Source organism: Thunnus albacares, chromosome 11, assembly GCF_914725855.1.
Source record: "Thunnus albacares chromosome 11, fThuAlb1.1, whole genome shotgun sequence".
Classification (NCBI taxonomy): Eukaryota; Metazoa; Chordata; class Actinopteri; order Scombriformes; family Scombridae; genus Thunnus; species Thunnus albacares.
The window spans coordinates 13,088,267-13,101,226 of NC_058116.1; the positions used below are offsets into that span (position 1 = coordinate 13,088,267).

Consider the following 12,960-nt stretch of genomic DNA (forward strand, 5'->3'; position numbering starts at 1 on the left):
TGTAAACCCTGAAGACCTTTTTTACTCCATTTATGAAAGATTAATGCTCAAAGGTTCTTATGATTTAAGTATTTCAGGATCACAAACCACCATTGCATGCGCCAGCGAAGAGTAATTAAAGAGTGATTAAGAAGGACAGTGTGAGGCATCGAACACCACAGCTCACTGAATATTGAATAGAAAGGAGATGATGAATGAATTTCTCCCACTGCAAGCCATCAATTATATATAACTTCATTCCCTGTGAGGAAACCCACCTGTTTAAATAGATGCTGTGATTACTCTACACCCCAGGGCTTTTTGTATGAGTGTGTGCTTGTGTGTGTTGTGGTGTTTCTCATTCTGCCTGCACTGATACTGAATAACAAGCATTAAGAAACATGAAAAAATTGCAACTTTTTGTTTGCCGACTTTAGTTTTATGCTCTTAGATTGCCTAATGCGTGTCATTGTTGTCACCTACTTTGTCTATTTTTCTATATTGCCTCAGCGGTCTTTGTTTGCCGCCTGCATTTGCTGGTGAGCAGGAAGCTGTGTGAGAGGAGAAAAAAAGATTTTTTTTGTGCATCCCATTGGGAGTTGCAAAACAAAACTCTAACTCTTAAATGAGGCAACAATGGAACAGAAAGACACTTAATTTAGTATGTTGGTGAGATGAACTTTAGCCACATGTTAAATCTTTTCCCCTGCTGGCAACCAGCCCTGTCTCATAAGACATGACAATTATATAATACTAATTTGCAACAGCAAACACATTTTGGGAGGCACATAATACCACCCGATTTACATTTTTGTTTTTAATGAACGTATTTGCCAATTCACAAAATGTTAACACCTAATGCGTTTGCAAAGCGTTCACTGACAATGTATTTCATTTGTTTTCTCTACAATACCTACTCTTGCATTACAGTATCCACTCACAGCGTCTCAAGCATGATTAATGTTGTTATGGGTATGTTCAGGCACTCACAACACTTCATTAAGCTTCCTATTGTCTTCCTGTCGACTGTGCATTGTCCTCCTGGGTCAAAATTGACTTGGTCTGGTTTGGCTGTTTATAAAGCATAAAGTATAAATTATCACCCAATTCTGTGTTACATCTTTTTCGCCAACTTCATTCCAACTCAATACCACACGTTTTACACTGCTTTACTTTTTGGAATTTATGTTCAATAGACCTCATTTACATGAAATTAAACCTCTATTTTCATGAAATCAGGTCTGTTGCCGTGAAGTTGTGTGTATCTATGTGTGTTAGGGGTGTGCCATATCATATTGTTCATGATAATATTGGTATAACTTTTAATATAATAAAAAAATTCATATGGTGGTAATGGCAATATTACAACTTGTTGACATGATGACATCATACCATTATGCACAGCAAGTATGGCTGAAAGCTAAAGTAACATTGCTCCATGGTGAAGAAGTTAGTGTGGAGGTGGTTTGGTTACAAAATATCAGATGTACAAGAAACCACGGTAATATGTAAGAAGTGGAAGAACACCCTTACAACAAAAGGGGCCGATACAACAAACTTATTTCACCACCTCAAGCAGAAGCACCCGGTTAAGTACAAGGAAAGCCAAAAATCCCACTAGGAGTATTAGGTCATATTGTCAAGAATATCATTATCGCTAACCTGACGTGCCAGATGCTTTGTTACACAGAATCATTTGAGAACTCATTGTTGGAAAATGTTTGGAAAAGGGCAGGCACTTTCAAAAAAATCACTGTCTTACCTTACGAGGCAGCTGGATTCGCAAGATCATAATATCCTCATAAGAAAGTTCTGTCTGCAGTCTTGCAGACTTACACGACACACCCACTTTACTACACAACACGCCCACTTTACGACAGTAAGGCCCTAACCCTAAACCTAACCATCCCCCTCCTCATGCCTAAACTTAACCAAGTGGGTGTGTCATGTAGTAAAGTGGGTGTGTTGTGTAGATACTGCGAGTCTGCAGATAGACCTACTTGAGTGGTTCGGACACAAGCGCACAACTTGAGGCCTGACAAGATGGATTCTCGTGATCTTGCAAATCCAGCTGCCTCGCAAGGTAGAAGACAGTGATAGACAGATGGTATTGCAGAAATACCCTGAATATCATGATATTATTTTAGGGCTACCCACCTCTAGCTTGCGTATGCATGTGCATGTGTGTGTTCATCTGCTGGAAAGCACAATAGTGTGACCAACTGCCCAATTGCACCATCTAGTTGTGGGTCTCAGCTGCTCTGTGTGTGTGTATGTGTGCGTGTGTGTGTGTGTGTGTGTGTGTGTGTGTGTGTGTGTGTGTGTGTGCGTGTGTGTGTGTGTGTGTGAGCGCGCACGTGTGTGTTCATCTGCTGGAAAACACAATAATGTGACCCATTTCCCCATTGCACCACCTATTGGTGGCAGGGTCAAATTTGAATTTGAATTTGAATAAAACACATTCAATTCAATGAAAGTAGTGATCATTAATTTTGCTTGCAAAGAGAGTAGTATGGAACCATCAAAGTGATTTTCAGGCAATTAGATGAAAGTAATCCATATAACAACATTTGAAAACGGGTCAAATTTGACCCGAGGACAACAGAAGGTTTAAAGTTAGGGAAAGATTGTGGTCTTAGTTAAATATTAAAAATGTCAGAAGTGACTTGAAGCATGTGAACCAACATGTTTACTTTATTAACATCTAACCAAAATCAATAACTTCTTCTAACCACACACCAGACTGTGACAAAGTTCTGCTTTTTGTACACTCACCTTTCACCCCAAACATCTCATGTGTGGGGTACATTTTAATTGTAGTGCTCCACTAATCGGGAAAAATATATCCACATTCTGCAAATATTTTTTTAAAATATATGAGTGTAAACACAGTGGTTCTAAGAGCAGCTTGATGTGATGCAAAAGCTAATAGGCTGTTGATCTTGTCATCCGCTCTCTCAAATGCTAGTTACAGAGACTGACCTCTTGCCACCTGTTTAGCTTTCTTCCTATACTTTGCCTGTGCACATATGCACACACTCACAGACTAACACAAACAGACACGCGCATTCACACATATACAGATATGTGTGAAATAACACTGACTCAGGAAAGGACATGCATTTACGTCAGATTTGCTTTCACTATTTTCTGCAAGCAGCTGGGAGGAGATGAATACTTAATCAGACAAACTCTTTAATCTCTTCTCTTGCTGCAATGTCCAACAAACAATACAGATTCCCCCTCCGAGCAATCAGCGTAAAAAAAAAAAAAAAACAGCGTTCTGCTACCACTGATTTAAATTCATGCACTGAGTACGTACACCAGTGAATAATGCAGTATTCACGACAGAACAGAACAGAACTGAAGTATTAGCTCCTCTGATGTCCCTTTGTGTTCTGCCAGGGGCTTTCTGAGAGGCATCTCAAATATTCACAAACATCCATCAATGCCTGAAAGGGTCAATGACTGGCCACGGTATGCAAACGCAATCATTTAGTTTCTTTTTTGGTCCGGGAGTTTTCTGTAATCACGGTTTTTCTATCATCTTCTTTTCTCCCGCCTGCAGAATGAGTTTGAATGTGATTTAGATTTGTGATTTATGTGTTTTTGCATGCATGTTTATGTTTATGTGTGTGTGTGTGTGTGTGTGTGTGTGTGTGTGTGTGTGTGTGTACACTTCAAGGGCTCTTGGTAACTTGACAAGAAATGTGTTATTGATTCTGTATGTACATGTGAGATGATTACATATATATGTGTGTGTGTGTGCATGGGTGTGAAAGTATGGGGCTAGGGGTTGTGAGTTGAGGCTTCCTGTGTTAGGTACACTTAGGTTGTGTTGTGTTAGGTTATTTGTCGAGGGGCCTTGCAGAATTCGATAATATCATGCTTGAGGACTATTTCACTCTAATGCTCGTAACATTGCTTTGCCCTCATAATTCCCTACAGTAGTAGGGAAGAGAGAGGGAAGGAGGAATCAAAACAGTGAATCTATGCTAATGACATGTTTTTTTAAAGACAGGGTTTTCACTTCCTTAATGGAAACAAATGAAATGATGCTGAAGAGATTCATGTGTTGTTGGGTGGGTGTGAACCTTTAAGGATCGGTGAGAAGCAACGTCCTCTTTTCTTGCTTGGTATTTGGCCCTCTTCTCACTCAGTCTCTGGTGAATGTGGTCGAGGGTGCCTGCTGACTGCCATTTGACTGAAGAGAAAAAAATCCTCTCATGCACACACAAACACATGCAGTAACATCATGCACTCAACAAAGCAGAGAGAGTGGAAGGTGTCATGTGTGTTTCATTAGGCATCTATAAATCACTGATGCCCCTTCATACAAGCACAATAAACACACCAAGACACACTGAACAGTGTGTCTACCACTGTCAAATAAATTGAAGTAGCTTGCTTTTTTTTCTCCTTTGAACTGCATGGCCTCTGCAGGCCTCTTGTCAAACTTTAAATAGATCTTCAACATATAATCAAATTCTGCTCCATCAGCCCTGCTATGAGAGAGAAAGAGAGAGAGAGAGAGAAAGGAAGGAGGAAGAAAGGCAAAGAAGCTATCTGCAGGGTGCATACTGTACACTGGCCTGTGGTAACTGACTTTATTGCCCGCTTGACATAACTCTATGCTTCTTTAGCAATGCTAATATCATTATAACTGCAGTTGGCAAAATGCCATCACACACAGACAGTGGCACATACTCTCCTTTCATATGCTGACCTACTACTTTTATGTTGTGAGAAGTAGTAGGAAGGAGGGAAAAGGTGCAGGCAGCCCCTGCTGAGTACAATTAACTTCCTCACCGTTCAACATGTAGTCTTTTACCAGCATCAGCTGCCTCCCTCTTTCTATACACAATCAACTCCACTTTGAAAAGCATGTAAAACACATAGCCTGGCCTTTATGATGTTATATAGAGCACTTCCTGGGTGAACACAGTGAGAGACACTGTAATTCCTAATCAATCTGAATAGAAGACCAAACCTGATAAAAGCCGAAGAGTGATGTCATCATCTCTTATATATACTGTATGCTATTTAAGTGTATTATCACACACATGTCAACTGTTGGCCTTCGACACCCTTGTAAAATGTGGGTTTCCTGTTCCTGTTCTTTTTTTTTTGATCGTCACTTTTGTGGGCCTCTTGAAAAGGTGTGGGCAGAAATAAAGGAAATGAGATTCATTTACTGTCACCTTTGTGTGTTTCAGTGGTGGGTTAACTGACTAGCATGGACATTATTGTTTGTCCATTGAGCTGCAGGCTGTCTCTTACTACTTGCAACAGCTGAGGCATCGGTAAAAAAATATGCAGAACCTTCTCCCTGCTCTTAGTTTACATGATTATGCTCAAAGCCCATTTCTGCAATAAGATGTTTTGATAAATGTTCTGTTTTAGACTGAAATGGAGCGTCTCGTGTCTACTTTTGAGCCATAAATGTACTGACATGCAGTCATTTTAAAGTTTGGTTCAATATTAAGATTTACTGCACTGATCTGTAAATAGTCAAAAAACAAAGTAATAGCCTGCACACTGCAGGGCTCAAATGTCCACTAGACTTTATTGCACCAAGGTGATGTTTCAAGCACCCCAGCTCTTCATCAGACTCAAGTGATAATAGCACAATGCCATCTTAGATATATACATGCATACAAGTCATATGATGTGGTCACATGACCATACACGCTGATACTCTGATACATCCCATGGGTAACAATGTATACATACAAAAATACACACAAGAATATACAGCAAAATATATACAATCTATATGTATATGATAGTACACATAATGATGGTAGTGTACATAGTGCTGTATACAAAAAGTTCAGGATTCAATGGTGTTGATAACACTTAATAAATCTCAAGGAAAAGCCTTGTCTGTGCAACATATATAATAAATATACACAGATATAAATAAATATAAGAATCCACTGGTGTAAGGTTACATTAAATATACCATTACCAGGGAAAACACTATGTGTAAAAGTCAACAATACACTATGTCCAAATATATCCAAAAATATGTGTACAAAGGAAAACCTAAAGTAGGATATCTTAGACTACCATTGAGCTTGCAAGCTGTCATCAAATAAGGAAACTACTAAAGAGGCGCCTCTTTTTGTCCTGTGACCGGTGCAATATGGTTAACCAGAGAGTAACAGTGTCAAGAACAAGAAAGAGGAAAGGGAACCAATAAAGACAAAAAAATAAGACGGAACTGAGATATGTGGATATACAAGGATATAATATGACACAATGAAAGGCTACAGGAATCACATTTCCTCATTGAGGCCCTTGGGTGACACAGTGTCAAGAGTGTAAATCCAAAATAATTCACATTGTAGAAGAAGGGTGTTAATATCCCACCCCCCTCTGTGGGAGATTGACATGTTCAATTCCAAAAAAGCCAGACTGGACTTTGCCAAAATGCATGTTGACAAGCCACAGTCCTTCTGAATGTGCTTTGGACAGATGAAACAAAATTAGAGCTTTTTGATAAATCACACCAACCCTGTGTTTACAGAGGAAAAAATGAAGCCTTCAAAGAAAAGAACACCATGCCTACTGTGAAACATGGAAGAGCCTCAGGGATTTATGGAGTTGCTTTGCTGCCTCAGGCACTGGGTGCCTTGAATCTGTGCAGGGCACAATGAAATCAAAAGACTATTAAGGCATTTTGGAGCGAAACATACAGCCCATTGTCAGAAAGCTGTGTCTTAGTCGCAGGTCATGGGTCTTCCAGCAGCCAAGAGTGGATGAGAAGAAAATGTTGGACCATTCTGAAGTGGCCTACTATGAGTCCTGATCTGAACTCCATTGAACATCCGTGGAAAGGGCAGAAACTTGCAGTTGGGAGACGGCGCCCATCAAACCTGAGAGAACTGGAGCAGTTTGCTCAAGAAAAATGGGCCGAACTACCAGTGGAGAAGTGGAGAAACCTTTTTCAGAGTTACAGAAAGTGCTTGACTGCAATTATTGCCCCCACAGGCTGTGCTACGAAATATTAAGTTAAGGGTACCAATGTTTTTGACCATTTTCATTTCTTTTATTGTATTAAATTATATGTTAAGTTGTAAATCAAAACCAAAGTTTCAGTTATATTCAATGTGAAATAAAGAATGATGGATACCATACACTTCTGTCAGTTTCAACTTAATACAGAGAAAATTTATTTATTTATTTATCTTAAAAAAAGGTGGTAGTATACCAATATTTTTGGTCACATTTGTTTCTAAAACTTTTCACTGGTAGTGTATATAATAGTACTATATATGGTGAAAAGTTTTAGAACACCCCACACCAGTTTTTATTTAGATTTAAGCAGTTCCAACCCAGCAAGTCCAGTGAATAACCTTAAATGGTACAAAGCGGTAAACTTACAGGGGTAAAAAACTTAAACAACTTACAGCTTTTCTGCAGCAATGAACATAAATTAAGCATTTAAAGTTGATGCAAACAATTCCCAAATTTTGTTTGTTACTTCCAAATCCTCTGTCTGTATAAAACCATGGAGGAGGAAGCATGATGGTCTGGGGCTCTTTTTCTGAAACTAGAGTTGGCGACTTGCATATAGTGACTGACAGCCTGGACCAAAAGGGCTACCACAGCATTTTGCAGAGCCATGCAATATCCTCTGGTCTAGTTGGTCAGGGATTCCTCCTACAGCAAGATAATGACCCAGAACATACATCCACACTGTCAGAACTATCTTAGAAGAAAAGAACAAGATGGTAGGCCTCATGAAACCAGCACAGTCATTGAACTGGTTTGGGATGAACTGGAGAGACGGATGAAAGCAAAGCAACCTGCAACACCTTTGTGGGAACAACTGCAACAGTCCTGGAAGAACTTTCCAAACAAAATTTGAGTCCTATTGTAGAACAAATGTCACAAGTGTGTTAGACTATCTGCAGAAGGTGTTTTTGCAGATACATTTTAGGGGGTCTTTTGAATCAAAGTAATTTGTTCACTATGAAGATGGTTGTTTAACTTGGATCACTTATATTGTATGACAGGTTCTCAGCACCAAGCCTCCAGATGTAGAACTGAAATGTAGGACATGAACTATGTAACTAAGTCTCCAGTATTTGCACTATATGCAACCTGGGGATCAATGTTGTAAAAAGAAGTTGTAAGATAACAGATTTGATTCTTGTAAAAGTGGAAAAAAAATGTTATGATCAAGACAGTGAACTATTCCTAAGTAGGATCAGTCAATTCATCTGGGTAAATGTACAGTATGCTATGTAATTCAGAGGGAAGTGAGTAAACAAACTGTTAATGACTGATTGAAATTCTTTGAATGTTGGAATTTTAAATAGGACCTTAAAGCTGCTGCTTGCATTCAGCTTCTTACTGATAATTACTCCTCCACCAAAATGTTCATATCATAGACGAAAGAGCCAAGAGAGTTCAAGTGGATGCACATGTTTCTTTTTTACTTTACTGACATAAATCTTTTGTAAAGGGAAGCCATTATTCAGGACCACTATCTGCACATTTAATGGATGAGCACTTCATATTATTGCTTAGGATGGAGGGTTTAACAGTTACGGTGCAGAAGAAATACAATATTTCTTGTTGCAACAGATGAATATTGTCAAAACCTGGTTGTTATGCCACCATAAGCATCATAAAGCATGAAATGAGTTCAACACAATGCAGAGGTGGTTTTCACTGAACATGCATATTTTGTGCATTCTATATGTAAGGGACAATCAACGAGTAGGTGTGTGTTAAACGGTTCACGTCGAAGCGGAGGGTGGTACTTTGCCTCCACATCTTGCCTTAAAACCGTTTAACACACACCTACTTGTTGGTTATCCCTTATTTATTACAAGACTAACTGAAGTGAAAAATGAGTAATGTAATCATTTTCACAGTTTATTTTCAAAAAGGACCAAGCTTGAACTCAATTTGAATTAGACTGTTGTATAAATAATGATAATACATTTAATTTGTACCACACTGTTCATTCATAGTGAAACTCAAAGTGCTACAGTATTATAACATGTGACTTAACCCTCACATACTGAGCTCTATAACACATTGCTGAACCACAAATCATCCATGAATACTTCATCAGTCATTAATAAATGTGTCATTAATCCTTAATGAAGCTTTCACAGAGCAGACAGAGATCTTTTTCTTCAGGTTTTTATACTTTTTGTTTATGCAGAAAAAACATTTACAATCACACTATATAACAGTCCGATATCACATAAAACAGGAGAGTGATGAATTATATGAAATGTGAAGAATGCAACATGTGTATCAGATAATGTGTGTCAGCTCTACAAAAATGTTTTTAAAAAGTTGAAATATTAACATATTACACTTTTCGATATTCTGGGTCATATTAGGAGAAGTCATTAAATTTCAGGCTGTAAGAAAAAAGTGTTTAGTGTGTTTTTACTCATCTCACATGTAAAAATATATCACATTTGACTCTGAACAGAATGTAACTTTATGTTCCACCAACATTAAGTCATACACTTTGAGCTTAGCTGAATAGCAACTAACCACTTCCTTTTCTCTGAGCCACCTCAACAGTGATGTTTAAGTTCCAGTCTTTCATTTCATTCTGAAGGTTATTATGTTCAGTCAAGACCAAGCAGCTCTGCTCTCCATTCAGCTATTAATTATGTGCCATGTCTTTGCAGGTAAAGTGGAGATTTATGTGTGTGATTCATGCTTTTCTCTTGATTTCACTACAGATTTCATTTTATAATGATTGTTTCCTTTAATGTTAGAGGTTCATCAAGATGACGTCGTGGACATACTGGTGTCTGAGGGAGACGCCACCGTTTTGACTTGCAACATGACAAATGCAAAGCAAATCAGCTGGACCAAAGGAAGAACACTTTTTACTTTTAATGTCTTAAACAATCAGTCATTTTCAAATGTCACCTCTCAAAGAATGAGCATAGACTCAAACTTTCTTTCAAAGCTGAATATTCTTGATGTTCAGCATGAAGATGCAGGACTTTATAGGTGTGAAGTAACTGATGAAAAAGGTGTATGGATTACTAAGTGGAATTTAACCGTTGGAGACGGGGTGTTGGAGATCTCTAAAGGTAGGTAGAGCATGAAGCAGGTTAAATCATGTCTACACATTCCAAAGCTCAAACTGCATGCTACTTCAATAATTCACATCTGATTTTATGCAGAAGTCAGTTCATGGAGCTATTGTCTATACATACTTACACCTGTAATTGGATTGCTTCTTTGTGGCTTGGCTGCAGCAGTTTGCCTCTGCAGGTGAGTAATAGCTTTTAGATTTCAGATTTGAAATTTATTTCATTCTCATTTGTTCTGGTGCAGAAACGTTGTCAGCAATGGGAACTAAGGCTGATTTGAGTATAAAACTCAACCACATCACATCTGTCCGAATTTAAACAGTCAGGTTATCTAAATTACAAACAAATCAGGTTCTGATTTTCTGCCTCTATCGAGCCATGCAGATAGACTTTTGGTTTTGAAATTCTGTGAGATTTCCGCCTCCATCCCTTCAGGGGAGGTAAGAGGAATCACATTTCCATGTTGGGTGTTTCCAATACTCTGAATAATCCATAAATCTATCAACTAGAACTCAACTGTTTTCATAGTGACTTTTTCTTCAATTTCATTGTAGTTCCATTCAAATCTGTTCACAGTGAGACCTGTGGATTGTCTGTAGTAACAAGGACATTGCATTGTGATGCCACCTGGGGGAAGTTTACATCCTGCAATTACAAACATACACATGGTTGTATTACAGGCTCGTTCCAGTATGTTTAGACTTGATATACTTAATTCTGATCACTTATAGGCAAAAAAATTACAAAATAAAAAAAACAAGGGCTGAGCATCGATATCGGTCCTTATACAATACTGTAGGAGATATAAACATGTTTTGAACCTTTTCTTTTAATCTATCAAAATATATCAAACTGCTCAATGTGTCAATGTTAAATAAAATGTTTTGCCTACATAAAATATACTCTAAAGTTTAAATGTTTCCTGGAAGAATCTGACAAAGCATCCAATTCTGACTTTTGATACTTGACACTTTTTTATACTTTGTGATACATTTTGATTGAAAGTATTGAGGTGCAGCCCTACAATCATCAGTATTTCTCCAGCGTGATATTTGAAACAGCAGTTGTACCTTAATACCAGGAAATACACACAATATAATTCAACATAAAATATGAATGCAATGTAAATTTAAAAAAAAAAATCAAAATATTTTAGAGATGTTTTTTGATGTTGGTGGGCACTCATGATCTCAGTATTTCTAAAGTCCTTGTTATGGCCCTGGTTGCTATGGAGATTAGGAATGTACTTGTAGCTATATGCCTAAGCTCCAATGCATGTATCCATGGTGTATATGCAGAGAATGCATGGATGCTTGTATGTCACTGAATAGTAATGCAAACAGAATAACTATAAAGAATTGACAATAATGCAACTGAGCGTCAACAAACTATTGCTTCATTCACAGTTCTGCCAGAAATAGGATTTCCTCAACAAGTTATCCAAATGTTGATAAATGTAACCATATTGCTGTTAATCACAACAGTAATAAAAACATGATAACAGTCACTAATGGCACAAAATGATACTTGTGAGTATCAATGTATAACAAAATAAAAAGACCAGAATATTTTGAAGAATCCACGTTGATGACTTCAAACATTTAGTTTTTCCAGACAAACAGTCCAAAACCCAAAGATGTTCAATGTACAATAATATAAAATAAAGAAAAGCAGCAAATCCTCACATTGGAGAAGCTGCAACCAGAGAATGTTTGATATCTTCACTTGACAAATGATTAGAATGATTCATCAAATATCAAAATAGTTGCTGATTCATTTTTGAGTAATCAATTAATCAATTTCTTTTTCACTTCTACTTTTAAATCATTTATTTGTATTCCACTGTCCCATGTGTGAACTCAGTCTCTTAGAATAATGTGTCTGAAACACCTGGAAATAGTCTGGAGCAAAGTGTCATTATCGATCACAATTCTATCTCAGCAGAAAACTCAGGACCACGACATCAAACCAGGACCCAGTCCCAGACCAGTTTCCTCTTCAGTCGGGGGGAGAGGTAAGAAGAACTTCACACAGTCATGTTTTTCTGCTTTGCTTTGCTTTTCATTTTTCCTTTCTGCATTGAACTTTATTTTTACTTTCTGTCTCTATAGGTGGTCCCTCCTCAACTGCAGGGTGATGTGGACCGTAGGACGAATAATAAGCAGAGGAGTCAGTACTTGGAGAGGCTCAATTCAATCTATGATCTATAATGAAGTAGTTGTTTAAACTGTCCAGCAGATGGTGATAAAGGCTCAGCCAAAGTTGTGTGAGAAAAGATAAAGGATGTTACTGTGAAGACAAGTGCATTAAATTAAAGCCCCAATCCATTATTGGTGCACATCACTAATTTTGTCCAGGTGCAAAGGCAAAAGCTATGAGACTTTTTGTGTGTGTGTGACTTTTGTATATGTGCTTCTAAAATACTTGCTTATTTGTTTACATGGTTTAAATTTAATAAAGAATCATCTGAAGTACTATTTCTACCTTTTTAAATATTGTACATATGTTACTGTAAAAATGTTCTAATATTTGTAACAGAGACTTTTTAATTGAAAGATATTGAAAATAAGTTTTAACATTGACTACAATCATTTAAGAGTACAGGATGCTCTTAGAAATTACATCATCTGAAGTAGACTGTACTGGATGTTTAAACCAGGGTGAACAGCAAGCTGGGAATTCCTCTCTTTTTCCTGTTTACAATTATTCTAGACGTTGCTATCCACTGGTCTATAAACCAGTCTTGAAAAGTAACTGTAGATTTGTCCCACTTAAGTACAATTTTGAGGCATTTGTACTTTACTTCATATTTTCATGTTACATTGAATCTAACAGTTCAGAAGGAAATTTACTATCCCACCACATTTATTTGGCAGCTATGGTTACTCTTACC

At 37.6% G+C, this 12,960-nt stretch overlaps 1 protein-coding gene across 2 annotated transcripts; it reads left to right on the forward strand.

The window, feature by feature from the left end:
• The first annotated feature begins 9,403 nt into the window (after positions 1-9,403).
• Positions 9,404-12,538, forward strand: LOC122992239. 2 transcript variants are annotated; one of them, XM_044365972.1, is made up of 5 exons: positions 9,404-9,650; positions 9,743-10,064; positions 10,158-10,248; positions 12,009-12,081; positions 12,179-12,538. In XM_044365972.1, exons 1-5 carry the CDS (start codon positions 9,639-9,641, stop codon positions 12,275-12,277), a joined length of 597 nt encoding a protein of 198 aa, XP_044221907.1. In that variant the 5' UTR covers positions 9,404-9,638; the 3' UTR covers positions 12,278-12,538. The 2 variants fall into 2 exon arrangements, with proteins under 2 accessions (XP_044221907.1, XP_044221906.1); XM_044365971.1 differs by having other exon boundaries at positions 9,408-9,650; positions 9,741-10,064; positions 12,012-12,081.
• Positions 12,539-12,960: the final 422 nt, after the last annotated feature.